We start from the raw sequence: 15704 nt of genomic DNA on the forward strand, positions 1-15704 counted from the left end.
TGGTGTGATCTTGGCTCACTGCAATCTCCGACTTCCAGATTCAAGTGATTCTCCTGCCTCAGCTACCCAAGTAACTGGGATTATAGGTGTGTGCCACCACACCTGGCTAATTTTTGTATTTTTAGTAGAGGCAGGGTATCGTCATGTTGGCCAGGTTGGTATCAAACTCCTGACCTGAAGTGATCCACCCGCCTTGGCCTCCCAAAGTGCCGGGATTACAGGCATGAACCACTTTGTATCTGGCCCTTTTACTCTCTTTTAAAGGGGCAGCATTATAAAAATCTGTGTCATCATCAGTATTTAATGGACACCTCTATACACATACAGGTCAGGCCATATCCTGGTAGCAGTGAGAGCACACGCACACACACACTGGGAACTTGTAAAACCGTATATTCAGGAGCTGGGGGAAGGAGAGACCCTTGTAGATACACAGGGAAGCTTCACCCTATGTATCTACAAGGATACCTCAAGTATCCTTGTGGATATGCTAGATATCTATAACTGGGCCTTGGCTGATTCATAATCATATTATTTTTGTAGAATAGGTAATGTTTTAATAAAGCTGCTGAAGAAAGCTGAGTCATGTCAGACACTAACACTGCAGGCCATGCGGTAACATTAGCAGTCTATGCCTCTCATTGCAACAGAAAGGGAGAAAATACACATCAGCATTTATAAGTTGAATTATAGGAATAGGCAAACTGGCAGGAAGTGAACTAGTCAATGACTCAACGCAATTCACGCTGAGAATCCTGAAAAGGGCTGTGTGTGCCAGCTCCCTGACCTGGGTGCTGACCTGCTCTCAAGACAGCCCCCAGTCAGGATGCCCGTCCACGCTCTGATTACTGCAGGCCAAAGGTAAGAGAAATACAACATTTTACTCCATAAAACTGGGGTGAAGCTTGAGGAGTGTCCTGCTAATAATTTCACCTCTGTTGCCATAAGACACAGGGCAGTAATTAGTGGATTCAATGGCTACTCTATTTTCAAATCATTCAGGATCTAAATGACAGAAATATAAGAGTTCTGTCCGGGGAAAAAATGTCCTTGATTGCTGTAATTAACTCCTTTAATGATGTTGTACCATCTTCAACAACAGTTCTCTCCTCAGACCTACTTAATTAGAATTACTAGGGCTGGGCCCTGGGAACCTGAATTATTAAGAGGGTTTCCCAATGGCATCAGATGATTAGCCAGCTTGGGAACCAGCCAGTCAGGAAGCTGTTTCTTCCTGTAACTCATTCTAGTCCCCTACCCCTTCCTCCCACATATATACTCAGGACACTATCTGAAGCCCAATCCTAGGGCAAGTGAGAAGGAAAAGGGATTGTTCACAGGCTGATTTCAGAGTTTCAATAAGAAAACAAAGCAAGCTATAATTTGATTTTTCGTTTTTCCTTTTTGTGTGAGGTTTTTGTTTACCTAGAAAAATCAAGCAGATCTTTATTAAAGGGGCAGAACAGGAAGGAATGGCAAGAGAACACAGTCACTGAGGAGACAGGACTGTTAGAATATTTGTTTGTAGAGAAACCTGACACTACAGTACAAAGTTGTTCCTGCCTTTCCAATTTTAATTGGAACGCATGAGCACGAAGCATCCGCCTGGAGAAAGAACCAATAATCACACCCGTAGTGCTGCACAGTCCCAAAATGAGTGCCCTCTCTTAAGGGGTCAGAGGCGCCCCCTATAGCCCTGGCTGGCTGCGTCATCAGGGGCAAGGTTTCAAACTTCTCTGGGTCCCCAATTTCTTCATAAAGTGAAAGTGGTGAACAAAAAGACCTTGAGAGTACCTTCTGGCTTAAAATACTTCTATACTTAGAGCCTTCCTCCTCAAGTATAACAAAACCCGTAAAATCATCATCAATTCAAAGGAACACAAGCGTTTTGTACTTTCCTCCTGCAAATTGCTTCCTCACATCCAAAGCGAATGAGAAGGTGAAAATGGAGCCCACACACACGCCATAACCCTCAACAGCTTTGCCTAAAAATATTCTGTAACACATGTCATAGTTGAGTGAAGCTGAGGCAGTCTAAGCTAATAACCTAGCACTGGCCACATCCTTATACCTTTGCTCCTGAGAGCCAAGCAGCAGAGACCAGACATTTAGAGCAGGGGCCAGCAAAGTGGTGGGCTGGGATGCAGTCTAGAAGTCCCTGGGCCACTGAGACGTGTCTGACAGGAGAGCTAAGATTATCAGGGGCTAGTACAATTGCAGGAGGATGTAGTAGATTACACATGCCTACGAGGCAGCATTCAATTCTGAGGACTGGATATGACACAACTGACTCTGAGACATGCTTTCAACCTGGTCTTCCTGATCCCTCTGACACACAGAGGCCGGCTCTACAAGGATGCTCATACCTCTGAGAGGTCAGCCTAAGTTCTGAGCAACCCCGGGCAGAGACTCTTACCTGGAAGCGCAGGATGATGGTCCAGATGAGGCCAAGGGTCAGCCGGTGGTTTCCATCCACGATGTCATGGGATCCCATGTTCTCAAGATGGACTCTCTGCTCCTTCAGGAACTGAAGGGCCTTGTCCACATTCTCTAGGCAGTGGATGCGCATTCGTCCTTTGGTGGGTTTAGGCTAGAAACAGGAGAGCAGAGGCAGAGACACATCACTCAACAGAGTAGAGATGAACCCCGACTTACTGCCTAGTCGCACGTGCCCATTCATGCGATGCTCTCCTGCTCGGAGCAGAACATTAACAAACACGTGTACTCATTAAGTCCAAGGACAGTATTTACCTAACAGCCACAGAAGAAAAGTTTACTTAACGGGATGGTAACTGATTTCTCTTTAGAGATTAATTGTGGAGCTATATAGTTTACAAATGAGCATTTGTTTAAGTTCAGGGAAGAGAGAATCCAATTTTCATGAAGAATTTCAGTGCTACTGCCGCCATCCATACAATTTTTTTGCAGCTGCATGACAAACACCTGTGAGGATTTTGATTACTTGGAATGTAAAAATAGGTTTGCCACCTGCTGGCAACCCTTAAGGTTGGCTCAAAATGAAAACAGGGAACACAGCCATCAAATCAGAAGAATTTCCAAGTGGTGGTTGTGTGTGGAGGGATGGGGAAGGTTAAGTAAAAAGGTGTAACTTACAGAAAAGAAGGGGAAAAGGGGAAAAAATGAGTGTAGTGCAATTTAAATACCCCAAATGTTCCTTTCCTTTTACCCAGTTTTATCAAAATATAAAAGAGGCCTTTGGAAGGTGAACATTTTAAATAAAACAAATGAACAAAAAAATATATAGAGAGAGAGACTAGATAATGCCTATGTGTATATATACATCTAGTATAAAACATACTATCTACTATAAAAGTATATATACATCTACTGTAAAAGTACATACACATCTACTATATAAATGTACTAGATATACACACACAGTTGACCTTTAGTTGGACCTAAACTGTGCAAATGCACTTATACATGGATTCTTTCCAATAAATACACTGGAAAATTTTTTAGAGATCTGTGACAATTTGAAAAGACTCAGATGAACGGCCTAGCCTAGAAATATCAGAAAAAATTAAGAACAAGGTATGTCATGAATGCATAAAATATATGTAGATGGTAGTCTATTTTATCATTTACTACCACAAAATATATACAAATCTGTCATAAAATTAAAAATTATCAAAACTCATACACACAAATACAGATTGTAACGGCACCATTTGTGCAGTACTAAATCTTGGTATATACTGTACTACTATAATAATTTCAGAGCCATCTCTAACTCCTACTGCAATGAGCTCAAGTATTGTGAGTGCCCACTTAAAATGCCTATGATGCTAATCATCTCCACATGGTCTCTCTAGTAAATTGGGTATCACAGTAAAAGTTCTTGTGTATTTTTCACAGTGTCTAGTGCAATACTGTAAACCTTGACTAACATCATGAGACCCATAGTGTCACTAGTGAAGCTGGAAGTACTCTCAAGAAGCAGAGAACAAGTCGTGACACTACAAGAAAAGGATGAACTGCTTGCTATGTGTTGTAGATTGAGGTCCACAGTTGTGGTGGCCCACCATTTGAAGACTAAAAAAAGAAAAGGAAATTTGTGAAGCCATCCCTGAAGCTACATCAGCAGATGTAAAGACCTTCCACTTTTTTGTGAAATATCTTTTTATCTCATATTGAAAATGCAGCTTTTGGCTGGGTGCAGCAGTTCGTGCCTGTAATCCCAGCACTTTGGGAGGCTGAGACGGGCAGACTGCTTGTGCCCAGGGGTTTGAGACCAGCCTGGGCAACATGGCAAAACCCGTCTCTACAAAAAAATAAACAAATAAATAAATAATTAACAATGCATCTTTTATGTGAGTACAGGATTGCCATAAGAGAGGCATACCTAAAGACTAATATGATTTGAGAAAAAGTGAAGTTATCATATGACAATTTAAAGGCATACGAAGGTGAAGGAGAATGTAACACCAGCAAAGGATGGTATGACTATTAATTTTTAATTGGGTAGCCCTCAGAACCAGGAAAGATTCACAGAGCTCCCAGTCTGACAATTTCAGAAAGAGGTTTGGCTTAAAAAATGTCAAGGAGTTGGGAGAAGCAGCTTTTGCTGACCAAGAGGCAGCAGATGAGTTCCCAGGCGCCATTAAGAAAATCATTGAGGAAAAAGTGTATCTGTCTCAACAAATTTTTAACACAGATTAAAGAGCCCTGTTCTGGAACAAAATGCCACAAAAGCCTAGTAAGAGAAAGAGAGGTGGAGTACCAGGACTTAAGGCAGAAAGGGATAGGCTAACTACTGTTCTGTGCAAATGCAGTTGGGTTTATAATCAGGACTGCCCTTATCCATAAAGCTGTTAACCTTTGAGCCTTGAAGGGAAAAAATAAATATCAGCTGCCAGTCTTTTGGTTGTACAGAAAGAAGGCCTGGACAGTGACAACTGTTTTTCTGAATTGGTTCTACTGATGCTTTGGTTCCTGAAGTCTCCCAGTACCTTGCCAGTAAGAGGATGCCTTTTAAAGTTATTTTGGTATTAGACAATGCCCCCACCCAGAACCCCATGAGTTCAACACTGAAGGCACTGACATGGTCTCCTGGCCCCCAAACACAACATCCCTAATTCGGCCTCTAGATCAAGGGGTCATAAGGACTTGTAAGGCTCATTACTACACAAAACTCTATGGAAAGGTTTGTCAATGCTATGGAATAGAATCCCCAACAGAGAGAACATCATGAAAGTCTGGGAGGACTACACCACTGAAGATGCCGTCATTGTTATAGAAAAAGCTGTGAAAGCCATCAAGTCTGAAACAATAAATTCCTGCTGGAGAAAATGATGTCCAGATGCTATACATCATTTCACAGAATTTAGGACAGAGCCAATGAAGGAAATTATGAAAGAGGTTGTGGATATGGCAAAAAGGTAGAAGGGTGAAGGTTTCATGATATGGATCTTGGAGAAATACAAGAGCTAACAGACACCACATCAGAAGAATTAACGGAAGATGACCTGATGAAAATGAGTGCCTCCAAAAAGATGACAAATGATGAGGAAGAGGATGTAAAAGCAGTACCAGAAAACAAACTGAATTTGTTGCAAGGGTTCCAATCATTCAAGACTGCTTGTGTTATTTCCATAAAGTTACATCAAGTATGCCCGCCTCTTCTGCCTCCCCTTCTGCCTCTTCCACTTCTACTACCCCAAGACCAACACCCCCACCTTCCTCCTCAGCCTACTCAATGTGAAGACGAGGATGAAGACATTATGATGATCCACTTCCACTTAATGAATCAGCAAATATATTTTCTCTTCCTTTGCTTAGTAATATTTTCTTTTCCCTAGCTTACTTTAAGACTACAGTAATGTAATATACACAATATGAAAAATATGTTAATTGACTGTTTATGTTATTGATAAGAGTAGGCTATTAAAAGTTTTGGGGGAATCAAATGTATAGGAAGATTTTCAATAGCATAGGGTTGGTGCCCCTAAACCCCCTGCTTTGTTCAAGGGTCCACGGTGTGTCACACACACACACACACACACACACACACACAATGGGTTTCTATTATCTGTTGTACCAACACCAAGCTCGTGCCCTCACCCATCTGGCTCCATCCTTCTCTCCTTCCTATTTCCCATCACTCCGCCTCTAGTAGAGGCTGCATCTGGAGTCAATGTCACCATCTTATAAAGATGCCAGCAGGATGCACACATCCACATGTAGAAGAATGCACTCAGCCTGTGACCCGTCGTCCTGACTCCCCAGTCTCTTCACCTTATCACACCTATCTACCCTCCAAGGCTCGGGCCAAGGCCCATCTTTCCTTCCTGGAGATATTTCCATTTCCAATCATTCTGGGTCTCACAGCTCTCCTTTTCCTCACAACTCTACAACTAACAATCTGGACCACAGAACCCCAGAACCAATCATTATAATTTTGCTATTGTTTCATTTATCACTGTTATTACTTCCAACTAGACTGTTCCCTTCCTAAGTGCAAGGATGAGGCTTTATACTTCTATATTCTCAGGGGTCTTTGGTCCGGTTCTGTGCACAGAATTATGTGCAGAGTGAACTGAATGCCAGCAGACAGACTGGGCTTGGTGTGTGCTAAGCTGACCTCACAGGGGAAAGAGGGCCAGGCTGCAGCAACCCAGGTACATGCAGTTAAGGCCAGCAGCCAGTCCTAACTTAGTATCTTGTCCATTCCCTGCTTTTCCCTTGGGTAGTTAAGATCCTCAGCTATGTGCTGCGTGGAAAACGTCTGAAAGGAAGGTTACTTGGGTAACAAGTGGCCATTTTAAGTCTGTCCAGTCTCAGATTATTATTTTTTACTTTCTTTTCTCCTATAAAAGAGGACAAGCAAAAACAGAAGAATGTGGTTGGCCTTGAGGAAATAAGATTATATGCAGAGGACTACCACAAGTAGTAAAATTTTATTTTCAATATAATTGTCCCTTGGTATCCACAGGGGATTGATTCCAGGTACCCCAAGGATACCAAAATCCATAGATGCTCAAGTCGCTTATCTAAAATGGCACAGTATTTGATATAACCTATGCACATCCTCCCATATACTTTTTAAAAAATTCACTAATTATTTTTTTTTGAGACAGAGTCTCGCTCTGTCACCCAGGCTAGAGTGCAATGGCATGATCTTGGCTCACTGCAATCTCTGTCTCCTGGGTTCAAGAGATTCTCCTGCCTCAGCCTCCTGAGTAGCTGGCACTACAGGCACCCGCCACCATGCCTGGCTAATTTTTGTATTTTTAGTAGAGACAGGGTTTCAACCATGTTGGCCAGGCTGGTCTCGAACTCCTGACCTCAAATGATCCACCCACCTTGATCTCCCAAAGTGCTGGGATTACAGGCATGAGCCACCCCACCTGGCCTCCCATACATTTTAAATCATGGCTATATTATTTGCAACTAATACAACACAAATGCCATGTAAATAGTTGTTATAATATATTTTTAAAAAATTGTATCATTGTTTATTTCTATATTGTTTTCATTGTTCTTCCCCTTGAATATTTTCTACCTGTGGTCAGTTAAATCCGACCATAATAGCAATGGAAAAAGAAATGTCTTTAAACATTAAGCTTCTCACATTATTGGATATCCTCCTTACCCCCAAAAAAGAAACAGGAGGTGGATTTTGCCTTCAGAAACTTCAAAATGATTTTAATTTGGGTATGTGGGAAATGCTGGAATTTGCTATTTGTGCAATGCCAGGTTGCATCAAAATCAAGCAATCTAATGAAGTGGAAAAAATAGATATAAAACAGATGTGGGCTTAATCTAAAATTCTGTAACTCTCATTCTGCAAGTGCTGTTTGAGGTGACACTGGTGCTCTCTCTTTCCACAGTACACCCATCAGCTTCCTAAAGCTGTCCGGGGCGCCATCACGCTCCTGTCCAAGAAACGGATGCTGGTGGAATCAGTGTCGCCCTAGAAGAGGTGGGTGGAGCAGCTCTCCCGGCCAGGAGTCGCAGAACTCTGCATATGGCTCTCACGTGTGCTCTTTAAGTTTTTCCTTTCGTCTCTTGGATCAGCTGTCATTTCTCACGCTGAAACGTGACTATTCATAGCAGCCCCTTTTCTTCTCAAATTCAGGTGGTTTCTGGATTGAACGAAGCTCCTGGTTCCAAACTTCAAATTTGAGGGATGGGGACTAACTGCCTCTAAGAAAGGTGCAGGGGCTTCTGACATTTTTGCTGTTCGGGGGCCTTTTCCTCTCATTTCTTGTCAGTTTGTGCACCTGAGCAGTGACATAGTGAGTGGTCCACCTACATGTACTGTTTTCATCACAAAGTGCCTTCGTGATGGGAACTGCAGATCAAGGGGGACAGAAACTTCTAACTGCAGCAGCCATTCTCCTAAGTCTCCCTCCAAGAGGGTGGAGGGGACAGTGTGGATGGAATTATGAGAAGTTAAGGAAGATAATAATGAACAGATGGGGACTGTCGGTACCTTCCCAGGCTCCAACCAGCAGGACATAACCAATGTTCTTTCAGACTTTATCCTGAAAGCTTGATCTCAAATAATCACTTGTCTCACTTACATTCAAATGAATGCAGTAGAAAAAGTGGTCCTCTCAGAATCTCCTCCCCACAAACAGGAAACATGTACGACACATTCCACAACTCTATTCTCTCTCTACAAAATCTCAATGGAATGTGTGTGTGTTTCCACATGAACATGGGGTCCAGGGTGTGGGAGAGGGAGGGTGGTGATGGGGCCCAAACATATTCATGCAGGTTGAAGAAGTTCAATGCCACATCACAGGGACCCCATGCTGATGGTGACTGGCTATGCCAGATGAGCTAAGAGATGGTTCATTCCAGACCTGGATGCAACTCAAAAACTATCAAGCCTCAGAGTAACAAGAATAAACAAGACAAAGCGAGGTGAGATGACTTCCTGATGGTACAACATGAAGGGAGTGCGAATTAAGACTAAAATTCAAGTACACCACACTCCCACAATGTGTGTTCTACCTGCTTCAGAGTGGGCTTCTCACATGTTTTAAGGCACAATATCTGGGCAAGTTTAGGAAGCAGTAATTACAAGAAATTAAGTTCAAGAGGTGATCATGATCTCACAGAGCTATCCATAGAAACATGTTACAAACTTCAAAGCTCCCAAGATCTAAAAATTCTTAGCTGCCATTTACTGAGCAACTACTGTGTGTTCACCTCTCCCTGCTAGGCGGCTGACAGCTGTGATCACATCTAATCCTCACAGTAACCCAGCATTACAATAATTACTATTCCTGTCATTTTATAGATGAAGACACAGTGGCTCAGAGAGATGAAGCAATCTACCAGCTAGTTAGTATGTGGTGAACCAGGACTTAAAGCTTGTCCTCTTCATGCTACAGGAAAAACCCAGAATACAGTACAGGGAAGAAGGGTACACGCTTCCATGTGAAAGGAAGTGAGGGACTCGGTTCCCATCTGCTGGCTGGCTTTCATTTTTTTAAAGAGCTATTTTTATATTGCCAAACTTCATCTTCTCAAAAGGAAGAAGAGGTAACAATAGAGAAAATTAAACATAATGGAGCGGGGGTGGGGGGCGCCTCTCAGCAGTAAACACTTTCTGAAGCCTGCAAGAGTGGCTAATTCTGCAAAGGAAAGGAGTGTCTCTGTCTTGCCTCCATTATTGGCCATCGGATTCCCTGGTGCGGCATGTGTCCATCCCCACAGCAACATGTGCACTTCTGTCCTGTGTCCCTTCTGACAGGAAAGTGAAACTAAGCCCTTAACATGGGGACAAGGGTCGATACCAGACTCACATGACTATCGGGGGCTCTGCAGGCAGACAGCAGTTCCTCTGAGGAAAATGCCTGTTTTTACTGATCCTCCTTTAAATCATTTTAAGAAGCTTCCCCTTCCCTCACCCTACAGTCCGTAGATTCCTGTGTTTTTTCACAGGCGCTTTTCCTGTTTCCCCCTCCCAAGGTCCCGTCTAGTCCTAAACCTTTACCAGTCATATCTCCATTCCAGACCCATCTTCTTTCTCACTCTAAAAGAGGAGAGGAAACTTACTGGGCCACATAAACATCTCTAGGATCTGATAACATAATTCTAATTGCTTATTGGAGCAGTAAGCCCAGTCCAGGCCCTGCCTAAGAAGCAGCATGGCCTTAGGCAAATTCCCCTGCATGGACCCAAAACCCTTAGAGAGGAAGGAGGGGGCTGGATGGTCCCTCCTGGGCCACTGACTCTACCCCACCTGTCCGCCTAGCCTTGAGTTTGGGTAATTCACACTCTGTAAGGCATCAGGATTTGCAGAACTATGGAGTAATCACAATGGCAAAGGTTTTGTCAGTCCAGAGATGGGGAGGAAAAGAAAGAAAGAAAAAAAAAAAAAGCTTCACAGAGCTGATCTGTCCTCTTTTTTTAATAGGAAAGGAAGATACAAGGGAAGGTTTCTGGCAGGGTGTTGTGGGAGATCTCTGGGGTGCTGCGATGCCCTGTTCCAGCCTGTACCCCCCACCCCTTCTTTCTCTGTAAGTGTCCAAAGCAACCCTGCAGCTACCTGGAGTGACAACTCACCAAGGGTTGTGGTGCTGGACAGAGCACAGCCCCGGGCACTGAGAGAGGCCAGTGAGGCCTAGATCTGCCACAACCCAGCTGGGTGGCCTCGCTGGTCACTTCTTTTCCCTGACTTACTGTATCTACCAAGTGAGGGGATTTAACTTGGTGGTCACTAAAGTCACTCACAGCTGTATAATAACAATCTACAGGGTGTTGCAGGGTAGAGGACTCACTAGCACCAAAGCTGAAGTCTATAGTACCTGCTGATTTCTTGTTCAGGTGAAGAGGAAATAGAGAAAAGACACTGATCTCAGCAAATCAGTGTGACAGGCACTTGCTTATGCTTTTGTCTTTTAATTGAACATAGATTTTTGCTATACACATTCATAAACAAGGGCCTCTACTGAATACACAGGGTAAGATGGGAAGCACTAATTCCAAAATTTCTTCTAATATGCTACAAAGCCAAACTCACTTCACATTAGTCCCCAAACTCCTCCCAACACATGAAACTTTGAGCTTTCAGAGGAGTATTAGTTATTTTGGCCCAATTAGGATTAATCAGGGAACACCACACTGTGTTCCATGACTTCCTGCCTGTCTTGTTCCCTGCTGGGACCCAATCCTAAGGGCTCCGAGGGAAAGGAGGTGCTCAAGAGTCAGTAGGGTGGGCTGCAGTCCACACCGTATCGCCTACTAGCAGCACTGGCCTTGGCAAGTCACTGGTAACCGTTTTCTGTAAACCAGAGGTAACAGTTGCCCACTTCATTAGACTGTAAGAACTGAATGAGAAAAGAGTAGGAGAGTACTCTGTAAACACAAGTGATAGGGAAGTTACCATCACCATTCCTTTCCAAAAAACCCCTCCAGTTTAGCTGGGAAACTTGCCCTACACCAGTGCCTGCTGCTTGCTACCTCCAAATGCTCTCTTCACTTAGTACAAACTATGAGCTTTCACACTCTGGCTGCCCCGCCTGTGAAACTCTTCTCCTGGACCCAGCTGGAACCCTACCCACATCCTACCCACCTACTAAGGTTTCCTGACATCCCGTCCAGAGGGCTTATTTCCCCTTCTGAACTCTAGGGCTCTGGGGCTATTCATCTGGCACTTTATCATGTGGCACTTAGGACTCTTAGTTCACTTTTCAAGTTTGTGGGATTAGACCCACATTTAATGGAGGAGTTCTGTGTCTGGTTGTTTAAAACAAAAGTAAATTCTCCCATATAAATGATGTTTTTAAAAAACCCAGCTAGGTTCCATGGCCAGTCCACAAGCACTGTTTCAATAAACAATATGTACCAGTATGGTTCTCTTAACAAAGGCTTTATGAAAAAACTCAGAGCAGCTCAATGTGGGATTTAAGGCTTAACAAATCTCATGTTAAATCTATCTTCTCCACCTAGCTCAGGCTGTTTTGAAATTAATGGTGGCAACACACACACACACACACACACACACGCACACACACACTTTTCTGTTGCTTTCTCAGAGACTGACTGATGTAAGAAGACAGAATATAGAACGTCAGGAAACAACAGGCAAGCAAAAACCAGTGATAACTGACTTGGTGGGGTTTGGGGGAGGGCAGACGTGTTTGGAAAACCTCACTTTATTTCAGTCAGAGGCGAGGGCTTAGTCTGGCCAGGAGCAAGGCAGAAAACTGGCCACTGTGGTGAGAACCATTCTTCACTGCAGATGCCCATGAAGGGAGGTGGCAGGCAATGGTGAGCGTCTCAAATGGGTTATGAGCTGTGGGCAGAACATTACCACCAAAGTGCAGGCCTGATATGCCAGGGGCTCCTCTCTCTCATGTCAACGCTGCTGCAGGGCAAACCTTCACCCCTCAAGTCTCATCCTAGCCTGGCCCTGAGATCTAGGTCTAATTACTAAGTGGCCAGCACAGATTCTGCGCTCACACTTTACCAATCCGATGCTAAAGTAAAGGGTGGGTCTGTATTTTTAAGGGATTTTTCAAGTGAGACCTTTATGGAGACTTATAGACCATAGTGATTTCAGAATAAGAAATGAGAAAAGAATAGATTTCTTTCTAATCAATCTAATCCTGACTAGCAGAAGCTTCCTGGCCCAGCCCTCAGTCTTCTCACTGCTCTATGAGCTGATACACCTGAGGCTGAGAGGGAGCAGACACTTCTGGACACAGATCATAACCAGGCCAGGACCCGAGATCTCTGCCTTCTGATGTTGCTGAGTAGTTCAAAATCAAGTTCCTTAACAACCCAAATGCCTACATAAAACTTGCTCATATTTAACTCAAATATTATTGAGCCAAAATCCAGGGTGGGGTGAGGGTGGCATTGTCTGGGTCACTAAACTAATGTTTCTTTGAACTTTAATCAGAAAACACACATGCACACAAACACACATTTCCTCCTCTGTAAAGGAACTGGCTCTAAGAATCTATTAATAAAGTAAATTGAATCACCTAGTCCCTCAAACATTTATCTGCTAGCTACTGCCAAGCTGGCGGTTAAGTGCTGGGGCTAAAATGCTGGTTGACAAAGACTGGGCTCCAGATAGAGTGCAAATGTTTATGTTACCCAGGGTTTTGGACCACTGGTGCAGAAAGCTCAGCTAATGTTATCTGATGACACACTTAGCTGGGGACATTCATTTACCCAGGCCTGGAAGCTCTAACCACCTCATTAGTTCTGGAATCTGAATATGCAAGGAGCCTTTGGGGCAAGCTTTCATGGAGGTCTCCTGCAGGGAGGATCTTTAACTTGAGGCCTTGGCAACCTCCATAGCCAAAGGCAGTGTGTGGTGTGTTTCCTTTCCAGGAAGTTCCACGAACCAAACAGACTATGAGGCCAAAGGGACTTAAAATCTCCAGTCCAGATGAACAAGAGCTTTAGAGCACTCTATCTGTGGTATCTTTATTTTTGGAATAAGAAAATTAGACTGGCCAACCTATATAACCCAGGATGGCTGTGAAGAATGGGTAATACAAATGAAGGCACTTGGGGCTTTACCAAGTTCTGTAAAACCACTGACACGGACTGCTTAAGAGCTTGGAGATGGTAGCCACTGTACCATCTTCTCCATCCTTACTCTCCTACGTATCTGGGTTCACAAAAAAACTTACTGCTAGCAAATAAGGAGAGGAGTGAGAGATACTCATACACATCTAAGAATTACGCTTTACTGGTTTTTCTCCCTACTTATACTTTTCTTGCCCTGTTCAAAATAGCAACGGGCCTGATCCCATTTATTATGGAGACATTATCAAGGACACAATCTTCTTGGTATAAAATTATTATGGGTCTTTAAAGGCAAACAATTTACTCCCTACAGCCTAGAAGATTGGACCCTATTGTAACAAAAATAAATGTTCAGACTAATTCCTATCTATGTGACCTTTAATGATTTTTTTTTAGCTACTTTCAAAACACCATTTTCCCACTCCACAAAAAAAAAAAAAAAAAAAATCAATAAATAATCATAGCAGGTTAAATACTAAGAAACAAAAAAACGTTGAGAGGCAGACAAAGGAAGTCTGGTTATAAAAATTATATTTAAAGCTGCATATCACAATGATTCTAGTCTAGGCTCTCAAACAAGATTCACGTTGGAAAAACAAATCAAAATGCAATAAATGGCCTACTCAAACTCCCCGTGTGGGCCCACTCCCTCACCCCCACACCACAAACCAACTGCCTTCTTATAGCTGTCATGGTTCTGAGCAGGGGCCTCCTTTATTTGTCTAGTGTGACCCACAAACCCTCACAGAAAATGAGGCCACTAGACGTACATGCTCAGGAACAAAGGGCATGGATGAAACGCACTACAGAGAAGACAGGACTTCACTATCTTCTGGAGATCCCTGTTCTTGAACAGGAGGGCAGGGAAGAGAATACTCTTCTGGCTCCATTTTTACCCAGACTCAAAGAGGCAGTCTGTCTGTGGGCTGATAACAAATAGGACAAGGTACAACCTTAGACCCTTGCCTGCGGTAAAAGGTGTGGGGCTGGTCTGCACACAGGCCCACTGCAGCTGGCAAGCTACAGGGTGGAGATCAAGTTAAAAATAAGGCTTTCTGGCAACCCTGCCAACCGCCAGCATCATATTTTCCTGGTGATGTCAGTGCAGCTGTGGTCTCCATCCCTGGGCGTTGGCTTCTGGCTCAGACCCACCTCTACCTATGGCACTCACTACATGTGCTCTGGGAGGATACAGCAACCATTTTCAAACCAAGGCGAGACAAAACCTGTTGGATCAGTCACAGTGACTGCTTTAAGCTTTAGTTTAAGGTGCATAAACAAGAGTCACATTAAAGAGGGCCACAGCAGCTCTGGGCAACAGATTGGGGATACAATTTTCACTGCAGGCTGACAACTTTCCTGCCTGAAAAGGCAGGGTGAATTCATCAGAAGCTCTGTTCCCAAGGAGATGACAAAACACCAGCCTCTCCCTCCACCCCTAAAATAAAAAGTATGCAAGGAAGAAAACGTCAGTGACCACTGAATTCAATGCTTGCCACCTTAAGATGGCAGCTCAGATTTTCTAGACAACCAGAAAGACGCAAATTTGGAAAACATTCCATCATCTCATGTGGGACACGGGTTCGTCTAGAAACCAGCGCCCAAGCCTGGCCCTTCAAATTCCAGCACCATGCCCTGTTTAACAGGGACCCCAGCCAAGTTCTTTCTGACCAAAGGTGGCAATCTTGCAAATTACCAGAACGAAGCGGCTTTATAACAGCTCAAGAACATCACCCAGGCTTGGAATGTGACACTAAGGCTTTCCGTGAAGCGCTCAACTCACTTCTCAAGATTCTCCTCAAAACTATCAATCATCAACTGCAGAATGCAACAGGAGACAAGTCCACATTTGATTTTTCAAAAATGTTTTCCCACCTACAATGCACGGTGCTTCCTAAGATCCCCACTCACCAGTCTCTCTCCAGAGAGGACCTCCAGCAGCTTGATGAGCATCCGTCCATCTCGAAGGTCAGTGTACAGGTCTGTGATCCGGCAGGACACTCGGGCAAGGTGGGAATTGACCCACTTGGTGAAGGTCTTCTTCTGTACGGCTTCACGCTCATCTGCAAGCACAGCAGAACTTGTTTTACCATTGACCACACATTGGCAGGAGCAGGCACATGCTAGCAGGGCCACAAGACCCCAGCCAGAGGAAGGTCAGCAAAACTGAACTCCAA

At 43.8% G+C, this 15704-nt stretch overlaps 1 protein-coding gene across 3 annotated transcripts in view; it reads right to left on the minus strand.

Annotated features, from left to right (window-relative positions):
- SPTBN1 (spectrin, beta, non-erythrocytic 1) overlaps nucleotides 1–15704 on the minus strand; it is a 143380-nt gene that overhangs the window by 54829 nt on the left and 72847 nt on the right. For all 3 annotated transcript variants that reach the window (XM_011996523.1, XM_011996522.1, XM_011996524.1), the window contains exons 2-3: nucleotides 15439–15590; nucleotides 2417–2590 (exon numbers count right to left, since the gene is read on the minus strand). In XM_011996523.1, the coding sequence (XP_011851913.1) occupies nucleotides 2417–2590; nucleotides 15439–15590 (326 nt within the window). The remainder of the gene's footprint in view (nucleotides 1–2416; nucleotides 2591–15438; nucleotides 15591–15704) is intronic.

The sequence above is a fragment of the Mandrillus leucophaeus genome, unplaced genomic scaffold, assembly GCF_000951045.1.
Source record: "Mandrillus leucophaeus isolate KB7577 unplaced genomic scaffold, Mleu.le_1.0 Scaffold518, whole genome shotgun sequence".
Lineage (NCBI taxonomy): Eukaryota > Metazoa > Chordata > Mammalia > Primates > Cercopithecidae > Mandrillus > Mandrillus leucophaeus.